The 13,476-nt window shown below is 44.1% G+C and overlaps 1 protein-coding gene across 1 annotated transcript in view; it reads right to left on the bottom strand.

Annotated features, from left to right (window-relative positions):
• Positions 1-7,287: 7,287 nt before the first annotated feature.
• ITGAX (integrin subunit alpha X) overlaps positions 7,288-13,476 on the bottom strand; it is a 28,292-nt gene continuing 22,103 nt past the window's right edge. Inside the window, exons 21-30 of the mRNA XM_072836602.1 lie at positions 12,901-13,017; positions 12,732-12,811; positions 12,565-12,648; positions 9,999-10,077; positions 9,781-9,888; positions 9,609-9,692; positions 9,295-9,408; positions 9,061-9,162; positions 8,684-8,794; positions 7,288-7,886 (exon numbers count right to left, since the gene is read on the bottom strand). Coding sequence (XP_072692703.1) covers positions 7,788-7,886; positions 8,684-8,794; positions 9,061-9,162; positions 9,295-9,408; positions 9,609-9,692; positions 9,781-9,888; positions 9,999-10,077; positions 12,565-12,648; positions 12,732-12,811; positions 12,901-13,017 — 978 coding nt within the window. The 3' untranslated portion in view covers positions 7,288-7,787. The remainder of the gene's footprint in view (positions 7,887-8,683; positions 8,795-9,060; positions 9,163-9,294; positions 9,409-9,608; positions 9,693-9,780; positions 9,889-9,998; positions 10,078-12,564; positions 12,649-12,731; positions 12,812-12,900; positions 13,018-13,476) is intronic.

Below are 13,476 nucleotides of genomic sequence, written 5' to 3'. Positions count from 1 at the left end.
TCAGTTATTGACTTCTTCATTTCTAATTAGTTCTTTTTCATATTTTCTATCTCTATCAATGGCTTCACTGATATTCTCCAGTGAGTATTTTTATGACCATTACTTTAAATTCTTTTTCGGATATATTGATTACCTTCATTTCATTTAGCTCCTTTGCTGTGGTTTTATCTTGTTCTTTCATTTGGGACATATTCCTCTGTCTCTTCATTTTGTCTAACTCTCTGTGTTTGTTATCTATGCATTAGAAAAGTCAGTTAGGGGTCCCTGGGTGGCTCAGCGGTTTAGCACCTGCCTTTGGCCCAGGGCACTATTCTGGAGTCCCGGGATGGAGTTCCACTCAGGTTCCCGGCATGGGGCCTGCTTCTCCCTCCTCCTCTCTCTCTCTCTCTCTCTCTCTCTCTCTCCTCTCTCTCTCTCTCTCTCTCTCTCCCCCCTCTCCCCCTGTCTATCATAAATAAATAAATAAATCTTTTTTTTAAAAAAAGTCAGCTATATCTTCTGATCTTAAATGTAGTGACCTTATGAAGAAGAGATCCTGTGGTGCCCTGTTCATTAAATCCACAAGCTTCAGAGGTATCTCTTATGTGGATTGTGTGTTCCTAGTGTTGTGGATGAGCCTCATATGCCTCAGTCCACTTGGCTGCAATGGCCCACTTTGCCTGCTGTGGACTGAGTTTGGTCCCTGTGCTATTAAAGAGTTAGTCTAGGGTTGCCATAGACTTAGTTGGGTAGTATCAGCAGTCAGATCAGATGCCTGTCCACAATCCATTTGCTGGGGCTGCAGTGACCTGAACTGTAGGGCTCTTTCCCTGTCTTACCCTCTTGGAGGTTTTCATTGGTAGACAAGGTTAGTAGTCAGATCAGATGCCTTCCACCAGTCCATCTGCTGATATTGCAGATGCACTGATCATCAGGGCACTCTCTCTGGACTGCCAGTTCCAATGTTCAGCTGCTAGGGCTACAGTTGAAATGGTGCAGGTGGGTATCTTTCCTTCTTCCCAAGCCAGGAGACACTTCAGAGTGGCCACCAGTTCCTGACATGACTGATTGCGGAATGAGACATAGCAGGAGCCACTTTGAAGGACCTCCTGTCAACTGGGGTGGGTTGAATGAGACAGATCCAAAGAAGAATGTGGGGGCAGGGCATATGGTATTGTCAAGGTAAATGGAGAGTGTCTGTGCTCATTCCCACATGTGTCTGCCTATTTAGGCTTCAGAGGCAGGCAGAAAAATGGTAACCAGCAGCTTTTTTGTTCTTGGAGAAGTCTACTAAAGATCCCTGCTCCTCCAGCACACATTCAGAGATTAGGAAATAAATCTCCTTCGTGTATCCCCAGGTACTTTTCAAACTTCTGCTTCTACACTGTATATCAGTGGAGTTGTTACATTGTCTCTTTAAGGACTGGCATTCTGGTTCTTATTTCCCTCTGATCTCCAGAGCCAAATCCACTGATTTTAAAGTACTCAGAAGTAAGCCCCACTGGTTGTTTCAAAAAGAAAGAAAGAAGAAAGAAGAAAGAAAGAAAGAAAGAAAGAAAGAAAGAAAGAAAGAAAGAAAGAAAGAAAGAAACTTACAAACTTGAGCCCCACTGGTTTTCAAAGCCAAATGTTGTGGGGACTTGTCTTCCCAGTGAAAGTCCCCTGTGCCTGAGATGCCTGGTATATGGTCTGCTTCTCTCTTTACTGTGTTTGTGACATCCCTCCCATTTGTAATTGGTCTCACTGGGAATTTGTTCTCTGACCCTGTCTCCACCCCTCCCATGCTCTTTGATATAGCTTTCTCTCTATGATTAACTGTGGAAAGTCTGTTCTTCCAGTCTTTGGGTCATTTTCTGGTTTGATTGCCTTGAAGTGACTATTATCTAGGTGTGTCCATGGGATGAAGTAAGTTTAGGATCCTCATATGCCACCATCTTCCCAGAACTCATCAATGGTTATCCTTTAAGGAAGAAATAAACTCACTGGCTCCCAATTGGTGTTTACTGTCAGCATTGGTTTAATAATTCTAATCCTGAGGCAGAATTCATTGATAGAGGTTTGCACACTTTGACTTTATGAGATATTAATGTCCAATATGCTTTCTGATACTGAAGAGACTTTAAAACCTCATATTTTTGAGGGTGAAAATGTCCAATTTGTAGTCAAAGAGACCTTCCACTATGATGATCTGTCCTCTGTATCCATCAATAGTGCTGAGGGGAGGGGACAGAAAACTCCTGAAGGTTATCATGTATCAAAATACATTCAACTTGGGGAACTTTGGTGGTTCAGTGGTTGAGCATCTGCCTTTAGCTCAGGTCATAATCCCAGGGTCCTGGGATCAAGTTCTGCATCAGACTCCTCATAGGGAGCCTGCTTCTCCCTCTGCCTATGTCTCTGCCTTTCTCTCTCTCTCTCTCTCTCTCTCTCTCTCTCTCATGAATATACAAAATCTTTTTATTTATTTATTTTTTTAAATAATAAATTTATTTTTTATTGGTGTTCAATTTGCCAACATACAGAATAACACCCAGTGCTCATCCCGTCAAGTGTCCCCCTCAGGGCCCATCACCCATTCACCCCCACTCCCCACCCTCCTCCCCTTCCACCACCCCTAGTTCATTTCCCAGAGTTAGGAGTCTTCATGTTCTGTCTCCCTTTCTGATATTTCCTACCCATTTCTTTTCCCTTCCCTTCTATTCCCTTTCACTATTATTTATATTCCCCAAATGAATGAATCTTTTAAAAAAATCTTTTTTAACATTCAACTTGAGTAGAGTAGAGCCATCATTTTTTGTTTATTTCTGGGGAACTATTGTAAACTCAACATGAGATCTCCAATTGCTTCCAATGGCTCTTACCTGCAGGGGGTCTTGATCTGCATCTATACCTAGAGAATAGGAGGGACTCACCCTAAATAGGATAGTATTCCTGAGGCCTCTACTGGAGCAGGTGGGGCATCAAGGGTGGTAGCAGCACGTGGGGCTGGTCTGAACTGGTGTTCAGGTTTTAAGGTACAGTATGAGGTAGCCAGTCTTTCTTTTCAGGTGGAGTCTAGCTGCAGTGAGGCCAAGCCACGATTGCTTCTGGGTTATTTTTATCAGAGGTTTGTGGTTATACTGGAACAGTTTTTCTGTTTTTTTAAGTTCCCTCTCTGTCTTAGATCTTTGCCATAGTCTGTACCGGTTGCCAGAGCTTGTGAGTTTCCCCCAGATCAGCAATAGATTGCCCAACATTGTCAAAATATCTTGTCTTATGATGAGGCTCAGCATGGATATCAGTGTCCCATACTAGGTGCTTAGGGTGGACTGACTAGCTTGGCTTTTATTCCTGCAGTGAATGTCACACAATTAGGGCTTTCAAAGACAGAGGCCTAAACAGCCTGTCTCATTCCTAACTCCCTAAGATTTTGTTGTAACTCCTCCATAGACCTATAGATTTATAGGGTCCTGCATGCTGAGGGACATCCCCTTCATTGAGCCATGTCTCCCTGCAGGCTAGAATAATCCAATTTATAAGGGCATGAATAATTCTAACCCCGTGTATATCAGGCAAGAACTGCTGAAGGGCTGGGTGTGTGTTGATGTTGCTCATTTTCTCTTCCTCCTACCTGCTCAGGTAGAAATGTCAGAGAAATGTCATCACCCACCATATCCCATAGCCACACTAGCCATGCTAGGATACTGTCCCTGGCCTTTTGCTGGTCTTGGAAGCTATATCAATAAGCTCAGAGGGAGTATATTTTGAATGTTTTCTGAACTGGAGGCTCCCCCAATGGCTGGTATTGCTGTTGTTGTGTTTTTGCTTTCCCTCATATTAAGGGTCAAACAGCATAAAGTGTTTCATCATTTCACTGTCAACCACCACAACATTGTGCTCCTCACATTCCTCACTTTCTCGGATATTCCACCTCTTAGCATCCCGATCAGGATTTGTCATGAGCATACCAGCTTGTCCTTTCCTAGCTTTGCAAAGTAGCATGCTAGGATCTCCAACTAATTATCCTATTCTCCCACCTTGTCTGTCAGCCCCTGAGGCCAGCAGAGTAGTGGGCATCTGTCCATCTTTCTCTAACCTCAGTTGTTCTTCCCAACTTATAATGCAAGTTTCAGCCTCTAGTTGGGCACTAATACCCAGCCCACAATAGAAGCCATCCCAATACACAGCCATGTGTTTCCCTTTTCTGCTTCAGTGCACTCTGTGCATTTCCTCAAACAAGAGCATCAGACTGGTCACCATTTAGGGGACATCCTGTATTCATGCAGTGGTCCACAAGCATCCTACATATGGGTCACCCTTCTCCACATAAAGGTCATACCCAACTCCTAAAACCCATTTCTTCAGTTTCCTGGCTGACTAGCACATTGTTGGTTTGCAACCTCAGGAATTCCCAGGGTGAAATTTGAAATGGACCTCCATACAGAAGCCAGAGACTATAAAAAAAGGCAGACCACTCCAGACTGGTTGGTAGCTGGGTTAATAAGCAAGGGAAATTACATATGAAGCTTGTCTTAGGCAGCTACAAGAAAAGTAGATCTTTACAACTGCCATCCAGAATCTTAAGGTTATATAGAAGCCTTAACTAGGTTCAGGCATACGTGCCATCCAGAAACACTGAATAATATATAGCTCTCTCAAGGCTGTGTCCTTGAAAAAGGCTCTCATTATGGGAATGGTGGGCAGAGTATATATTCCGAGAACAGGGGTGGGGTGAGGAGCCTCTAGTTGCCCGGGTCAACCAATGGTCATGTCCTCTCAGTGACCTCCTCCAACACAGTGCTCTTTTTGCCTTTGGGCACTATTGTCTGAGGATAAAATGCCTAGAGCTTTGGCAGCCATCTTGCAGTGATGAGAGGACAGTCTAAGACAAAAGCATCACAAAGATGGCTGCATCTTAATGTTATTGTTCAGAGTCTGAATTAACCAACGACTATATCTGTACATCTTGTGTAAAGGCTTTTTATATGACTTTATGCATTTTGATTGTCCCCTGTTACCCGCAGCCAAAAGCAACCTTCCAGTATAGACATTAACCTCAATGATGGTTTTATAAGCTTCTTGGAAATTATATGACTCGCACATACTTTTGCTATAAGAGTAACTTTGATTTATGCCACTCTAGTCTTGTTGTCTTCTCTGTATTTAATGATAAAATGAATTTATTTGGGATGGGAAAGCAATATGTTACAGTCGTTCTAAGAAATTCTTGTTGCCTTATCTGAGAGGTCATTATGCCGTGTTTCAAAATGACACAAAATCTTTGATAGCTTCAAGCCATTATGTGATAAAGTTTCATAATGGATGACAGCCTTAGAAAACAGATATCTGACCAAATAAGATCCAATTTCAATGGTATGATATTTTCTAGATATATTTTATATTTTGGATCAGATTTTTTCTTTTTGTATTTTTTCATTGGAGTTCAATTTGCCAACTTACAGAATAATACCCAGTGCTCATCCCGTCAAGTGCCCCCCTCAGTGCCCGTCACCTGGTCACCCCATTCCCCACCTGCTATTTTGGATCAGATTCACTCATCCCAGCATTTATCCATCCTTACACTAATTGTGCACTGGAATCTCATTCAATATTGATTTTGATGACATTTTTCTAACTTATAACAGTTTACCTTTTTAATTGCAATTTTTATGCTTCAATCAAAACATTTTGAGCCATTGATCCATTTTTGTGATTTAGGTATGTAATACAACATAGTAGCAACTCTGAAAAATGCAAATAAAATGAATGCAAGCAATAATATGCAAAGGAAAAAATAAGTGAAAATAAACTTGTTGCTTTCATTTTACACAAGAGCCCACTGCTGTAGCCCTTGGAGTCCATGGACAACCTTAAGGAATACAACACTAAGGATGGAGCAGGATTTCTATGAAAGTTACCATTTCAAATGTGTGAGATATATAGGTTTAAAACTTTCTTGCTGTTTTCTTCTCTAAAACTTAGCATTTAGGAGACCACCAGTGATTCATGGAACACATTTTAAGAAACAATATAAACCTAGATTCTCATAACGTCTAATCTGAAGCCCTACTCAAGGCTATTGCATATTTGGTCCTTCTGGAAACTCCAAGGGGGTTTTGAACCCTATGATGGTGAATGGAGGAGAAACTTTTGGGTGGGATTGAAGGGTCATTTTCCAGCTTCCCCTAAAATCACATAATCAACTGCCTCCCCTTTCTGTACTTCTAATTAGAACATCCACATGACCCAAATACCTTGAAGGTAGCAGCAGAAATGAGATCACTCCAGGGCAGGTAATACCCTGCTATGTGTTGACTCCCAGCTCAGGGCCAACCATCACTTTGAGCCTTATGCTAAGATAGGTGACATAATAATAAGAATGACCTTATTGGGGGCAGCAGATCTCTGATATAGGACTTCAAAGTGCCCTCCATCACTAACCATATGCAAACAATGTCACCTTCACTACATCCTAGGATTTGTAAGAAACACCTGTGTACTGGTTCACTCTAGTAACCTTCCAGCTGAGCCCCTTCTTCTTGCCCACCTCCACATCCCCATCAGCTTCCCATCAGTGACAGCTTGAGAATCCGGTGAGTAGATTAAGAAGTCAGATTACCCCAATATAAGGATGTTAACCTCCCCTCCATTTAACTTTCTAGTCATGGCTCCAGGCTTCAGGGCTAGCCAGCATCCACCATGATTAGGACACCATGAGCATCATTGTACAGGACTCACATCCCTAAAAGGCCTTAACATTAGACCTTTCATATATTCCCCACTAAAGGTACATACACATTGGTTTTGTGCAATTTGTTAATACAAACATTTAAAACAAACACTTTTGATAATCATGTTTCATTTACTGTATTTGCAACCTCAAAAAATGGAAGTGTCTTGGGCCTTTTGATCTCTGAGAGATGCTAGAGCTAGATGAGCCAAAGTGACATTGGGGCAATACCCCTGCTGGGGTTCTATTCATCCCTCCTAACCAGCAATGCTGACAAAGGCAGAAATCTAAGTTTACAAATTCCAATCTGTAGACATTTTATTCCCAGTTCAGTCTGGAAAATCTGGACTGAGATTCTTGAGACAAAGAGCTGATACTGCTAGTATTTTACCAGGAATGAGAGAGACAGGGAGATACATGTGTGTGCATTGAAGGCCACTTTCTGGAAATGGAACTGGATTCCTAACATCAAGCTGGAAAGTTCAGATGTTATCCTACAAATTATAGGCAAACACCAAAAATAGATGAGGATTGTGGCTCGTTTAGTACTACATTTTAGAAAGATCATCGGTGGCTAGTGAAGGAAGCGAGTCTAGAGCCTGAGGCTATTGTTCATTTCTTTCTTTTTTTTTTAAGATTTTATTTATTTATTTTAGAGAGTGAGTAGGCAAGCAGGGAGGGACAGAGAGAGAGGGAGAGAGAATCCCATGCAGATTCCAAGCCCAGCACAGAGCCCAACATGGGGCTCAATCCCATGACCCTCAGCTGAAACCAAGAGTCAGATGCCTAACCAACTGTGCCACCCATGTGCCCCTATTCATGTATTTGTAGCTAGAAATCCAAACTAAGTCCACCAAGGGTCATAGTGAGGATCTCATTCTGGGGTTTCAAGTTGCAGCCTTGACAAGACAAATGGCCCTTCCCAGGCAAGGCACTTTGTGTGAACACATTGCTTCCTTCCAGAGAGAGAAAGCAGCCTGACCCTAGCCTCCCTCACATGGAACATTTCTCCCCCTGCAGGCCTGACTTAGATGGGAGTAAGAGGGCCAGGAAACCTCTCAGAGGATAACAGGTCCAATGGACAATAGGGGGTAGATGCTTATTGGGCAACTTGAGGATCTGATGTCCCATTTTCTGGGGCAATCTGTCCGTTTGCTTCTGCCATCATTTCCTTATACTGACGTTTGAAGAAGCCAGCCTGTGGGGAGGAAGGAAAAGAGAATTAGGAAGCCCAGTGGAAGAAGGAAAAGTGGGGCCCTGAGTGGTTCAGTCTGTCAAGTGTCTGCCTTCAGCTCAGGTCATGATCTCAGAGTCCTGGGATCAAGCCCTGCATGGGGCTCCTTGTTCAGTGAGGGGTCTGCTTCTCCCTCACCCTCTGCCATTTCCCGTGCTTGTGCTCTCAGTCGCTATCACTATTTGTCTCTCTCAAATAAATAAATAACATCTTTTTTAAAAAAAAGAAGAAGAAGGAAAAGAGAAGGCTGGGGATGGAGAAGGATCACCATTTCTAGAACTCCTACTATGTTCAGGCACTACACTAGAATCTTTAGACACACTGTGTCATTTAGACCTTAAAATGATGTGTGAGCTAGGGGGAATCACCTTCAGAATGAGAAATCAACACTCAGCATGGACTAGGCACTGCCTAGACTCATGGGAAAAATCAGCGGTGATATCAACACCAAATCCAGGCCACTGCTTTTATGTTACAATCTGCTGTGAAGGGAAACATGTCCTGAGGAAAACAAGAATATAGAAGACAGGAAGAAGAGGGTGGAAAAAACAGGGACAGCAATTAAAGGATGCAGGAGAATTAGACATAGAAGAAGGCATGGACGCAGGGGACAATGGGGGACCAGTGATGTCATAGGTGGAAGGGGACCTCTTATACGCAGAGATTTAGCACCTATATCCAAGTTGAGCTCTTTTTTACACTATAGAAAGAATAGTGGTATCAAATTGCTGTGGTGTCAAAAGCAGGATGAAAACATTCACCTTGTACAGGATGGCTGTGATGAGAGCCAACAGCAGCAGTCCTCCCACAGAGCTTCCGACAATAATGGGGATGGGGTTGTAGACCTCATACTTCTCCAGTACCGTCTCCACCTGGAGTGGAGGTGATCTCATCAGAAAGTTTTAGAATTCTTGCTGTCCCAGACTCTTCTTAGGTTCTCCAACCTTTAACTCCCTCCCCTCCTTCCCTTTCTCCAAAGTGTGAGATACAGAAACACTCAAAGGCTTGGGAAAACTCTCCTGCTGATGGACCTTCATCCTTTCTCCCTCCAGGCTTCTGAGCCTCCCACACAGCACCACAGATTTAGCATTAGGAACCCTCTTACCAGCCTGGCTGCTGCCTACCACATAGTCACTACCTGAGCTGTCAAGAATGCCTCTTGTCCTGGAATCTGGGAATACACAGATCTGTTGAATGTGATTTCAGCCACACTCACGACCAATACCTTCTTCTGCAATGTCTGCAAAACAGAGGGACGGAACTGGGGATGTAGCTCTGGGAAAAGGTCCAGAGTTCAATTAAAGTCCTGGTTTGAGAGTGGGCACAGACACATCTGGTCCTGGGGAGAGACTCTGCTGTTGGGCCTACATACCTGGCTGACCCAACCAAAGCTGAGGTTGCCCTTCAGAATGAAGTCAAGTTCCTCCTGGATGCCAAAGGAGGGGAAATCACAGTGGAACCTCATGCAGTCAGCAATGGAGCAGTTCTAGGGACAGAGAAGTAACATCAGGCTAGAGAAAGATGGTTTTAAAGGTAGAAGACATCACTGAGTGATGAGAAGAGCAGCCACACTTGAATTCAAGAAGGCTGTTCAGCAGATAGGCATCTGAATATAATACAGATTTTTTTGAATTAAATTCCTCTGATGTGTGACTTGAAGTGGAACTGACCCAGAGCCCTTCTTACCACCACAGAATTCTTCTGAATGTGGGTCAGGAAGTCAGACTCTGTGTGCACTGTTCTCTCTAAAGAGCACTGAATGGATGGGTTCTAGGAAGACACAGAAAGCAAACATTTCAATGGGGCCATCAGGGATTCATGAGGTAAAGGGCTTGGCTGCACACAGTCAGTGGAGTACCTGGGGGTGGAAGACCTCTAAGTTCGTCCACACAGGCATCCCATTCAGCTCCACAGGCACAGAGAAATTGATGCTGATAGGCAGGTCCCTCTGTCCCAGGTTGTTGACCTGCAAAGACGGCAGTGAGGACAAAGACCATGTCAAATCCCATTTCCCTACATAATCACTGGCTCTCAGCCCCCTGCCACAGCCCCTCTTCTTGAGTCAGCATCACTTACCTGGTATCTATGGTGAGCCTGGCTGCTTTTCTCCTGGTCTGAGGCTGAGAAGTTGAGGTACTTAGTGGACTGTTCGTGGCTGAGGAAAAATGAGGCACGGATGTATCTGAAGTTCCATGGGGGCCTCCTAAAGAGGTTCTAGCTAGCAGCATGATAGAATAGGTAGTGAGTGGAGCCTTGAGGTGGCCTGCAAAGAAGTCTATGGCTGATACTGGATAATGGGAGAGTATGTGGAGCAAGGCTGGGCTTCAAGCTGGGTGCAAGCTTCTTGCAGAAGCTCCCAACAGAGGAAACTTCCCAGAGGACTGGACAGGGACTACAGTGAAATGGACCCAGAGCTATGCCATTGACTCACTGGGGAACAGGGGCCAGGCCATCCCTCTCTGTGCTTTAGTTTTCCTTTCAGACTTTCATGGGCACAGAGGATACTAAATGTGCATGTAAGACACAGCAGAGTTTTGGAAAGACTTGGCAGATGCCCAAGTCTCTCCAAATGTCTACTGGACACTACCCCTGTCTGGCCTCCCACAGGCCCTCCCTCCTCTCCTATTTTCTTGGCTTTTCTGGGCATGGGGCTTAGAGGTGAGGGAAGGTCTAACAGGAGATTGTCGGCTGGATCTCAGTGTAACAATTCCTCCTGAGGCATTCTGAGCAGCCTAGCCCTTCACACAGGTGGGTGGTCTCACCTCTGTCCCTTCTTGCTCCACTTCTTAAGTACCTGCCCTTTGCCTGCACAGTCCTAATTCTATACCACTTCTACTCTGAATTCTCATCTGTCCTCTGTGAGGGCCCCCCCCCAAATGTCCCAACCTCATCTTGCAGGCCTCTCTGAATGTTCTCACCCACTCAGTAGAGTACAGCTGAACTGTAGAGCAACATAAACCTAGATGTAGTGTCCCCTGCCCAGGGATCCTCAGTGCACACTCTAACAAGCAAGCTCAGAGCATGCACCTGGCTGGGCTACTGAGAGTTCCTGGTGTGGAGGTGTGATTTAGAGTGTGAAACCAGGCAGGAAGAGGATGTCCAATGAGGCACAAGGGCAGAACTAGCACAGGGGAATGTACCCAGACTAAGCCTGGGCTTGTTGTACAGCATGAGTGTTCACATTGCACAAGGGCAGATGGTTACATCTGGATTAGATTATACATAATAGAGGCACAATAAATCTTTGTTGAATGTCAAATGAATTTATAGAAAGCAACCACAGCACTGTGCTTAGAACATAACAAATACTAGGAAGGTATTTACAGAAAGAAAGTGGCTGCTCAAATACATAACTTGACTCCTGAGTTTTATTTTTTTTTGTATATTTTTTATTGGAGTTCGATTTGCCAACATATAGCATAAGACACCTAGTGCTCATCCTGTCAAGTGCACCCCTCAGTGCCCATCACCTAGTCACCCCATCCCCGCGCCCACCTCTCCTTCCACTACCCCTTGTTCGTTCCCCAGAGTTAGGAGTCTCTCATGTGTTGTCACCCTCTCTGATATTTCCCACTCATTTTCTCTCCTTTCCCCTTTAATCCCTTCCACTATTTTTTATATTCCCCAATGAATGAGACCATATAATGTTTGTCCTTCTCCAATTGACTTACTTCACTCAGCATAATACCCTCCAGTTCCATCCATGTAGAAGCAAATGGTGGGTATTCATCGTTTCTAATGGCTGAGTAACATCCCACTGCATATATAGACCACAGCTTCTTTATCCATTCATCTGTCAATGGACACCGAGGCTCCTTCCACAGTTTGGCTATTGTGGACATTGCTGCTATAAACATTGGGGTGCAGGTGTCCTGCCATTTCACTGCATCTGTATCTTTGGGGTAAATCCCCAGCAGTGCAATTGCTGACTCCTGAGTTTTAAACACGTCATCTGGTACCCTCCTGGAGCATTTTAAAGTCTTTTCTTTTATCTAGCTTCTCCCTAACACTCAGCCTCCGCAGCAAGCAGGTAATTTCTCCCTATACCTCCCAAAGGGGACTGGGAAAGGAAGGAGTAGCTTTCCTAAAAGTCCTACAGGGTGTAGATCTGTTCCTTACAATGGAGGTCAAGGGCTCCTTTGAGAATGACTGCTGGCTAAGTTCAATGCTATGGGCTCTTCAACATTCAGCTGAGGCCTCCCCTAAAAGGAGTTTCTAGCTTCTCTTAGAAACTCATAATAACCTCAGGGTACAAAACTATGGAGAGGTCCTTGATGAGACTGGGATTCCGCCTTGGGTCAGGATAACCTCACTCCCCAACAAAGCTGTAAAAACTTCAAGACAGGGAAATGTCTCATATCTCTCAGGAAACGCAGGACAATCTTGGTGCTTTTAAGAAAGTCTTCTGAGAACCATAAGTTCTATTAAATGTATGATGTAATGATAATAGTATCACAATTATTATTATTATCATAGGTAGCCCACAATAAACACTTGATACTTGATTAGTAGGTGTTAGCAGTATCACCTACCAATAGAAAGAGTGGTGACAAAACCTGAATTTCCCAGGTGTTCAACTGCTGCAGGGACTGAAAACCTCTCCAAGCCCCATCAGAATGATAGAGAGACTGTGGTATGGTACCTGCTGATCACGGTGTAGATGGCATACTTCACCACGAGCTCCAACTGAAAGGTGCTCTTGCTGGTCCTGGGAGTGTTATTTTCACTGGAGAAAGAGGAGGAGCCTAGTTGGCAAGGACCCCAGAGGAGGAGGTTAGGGGCAGGGAGGTCTAAATACTCCCAGCTCACCTGCTCACATTAGCTGTCAGAAGCAACCGGTCTCCCAGCATGGCCTTGGGAGAGACGTCAAACGTGACTGTGAAGGTGATCTGAGGAAGAGGCAGGAATAAGGGAGGTCACCAAGGAGTGAGACAGGGCAAAGGCAGGGGAGCTGGGGGTGGACAGAAGCAAGGCTGACCTGGGCACCTTCACGGAGGATGAGGTGGTTGATGCTGCAGCGGGTGCTCTGAGTACCCTGGCCCTGGGCTGGGACGCCATCACAGGTCAGGCGTGGGGAGTGTGGCTGTAGCTGGCTCTAGGCAAGGGCAGGTGAAAAAAAGGCAGGTGAGCATTTGTTCATGTTCCAAAAAGACTCCACAAAGTAGTGACAGTTTCCTGGTATCTACCTTAAAATAATGTTTTTTTAAAAAATCCTCAGGCACTTAAAAAAGAAATCCTTAGACACTATCTGGTCAAACTTCTTCCTAATAGAAATGCCAGATTCATTAGAGTTTACCCCCTTTTTATTTATTATTCTTTTTTAAAAAGCTTTTTATTATAGAAAATTTGAAACACACTCAAAAGTAGAGAGAGAGACTAGGTAAGTCAATCCCGCACGTTCCCATCACTCAATTATAATTACCAACATTTTTCGGCTCTTGTTTTATTCAGCTCTTTGCCATTATTTTTTCTGAAAAATTTAAAGCATGTTCTGAATATCATATCATTCTATCCAGAAATACTTCAGTGTATGCCACCAAAATATAAGGGTTTT

Source organism: Canis lupus, chromosome 8 (genome assembly GCF_048164855.1).
Source record: "Canis lupus baileyi chromosome 8, mCanLup2.hap1, whole genome shotgun sequence".
NCBI classification, from domain to species: domain Eukaryota; kingdom Metazoa; phylum Chordata; class Mammalia; order Carnivora; family Canidae; genus Canis; species Canis lupus.
The sequence above is the reverse complement of the archived record's forward strand: the minus strand, read 5'-3'. Positions and strand labels throughout refer to the sequence as shown.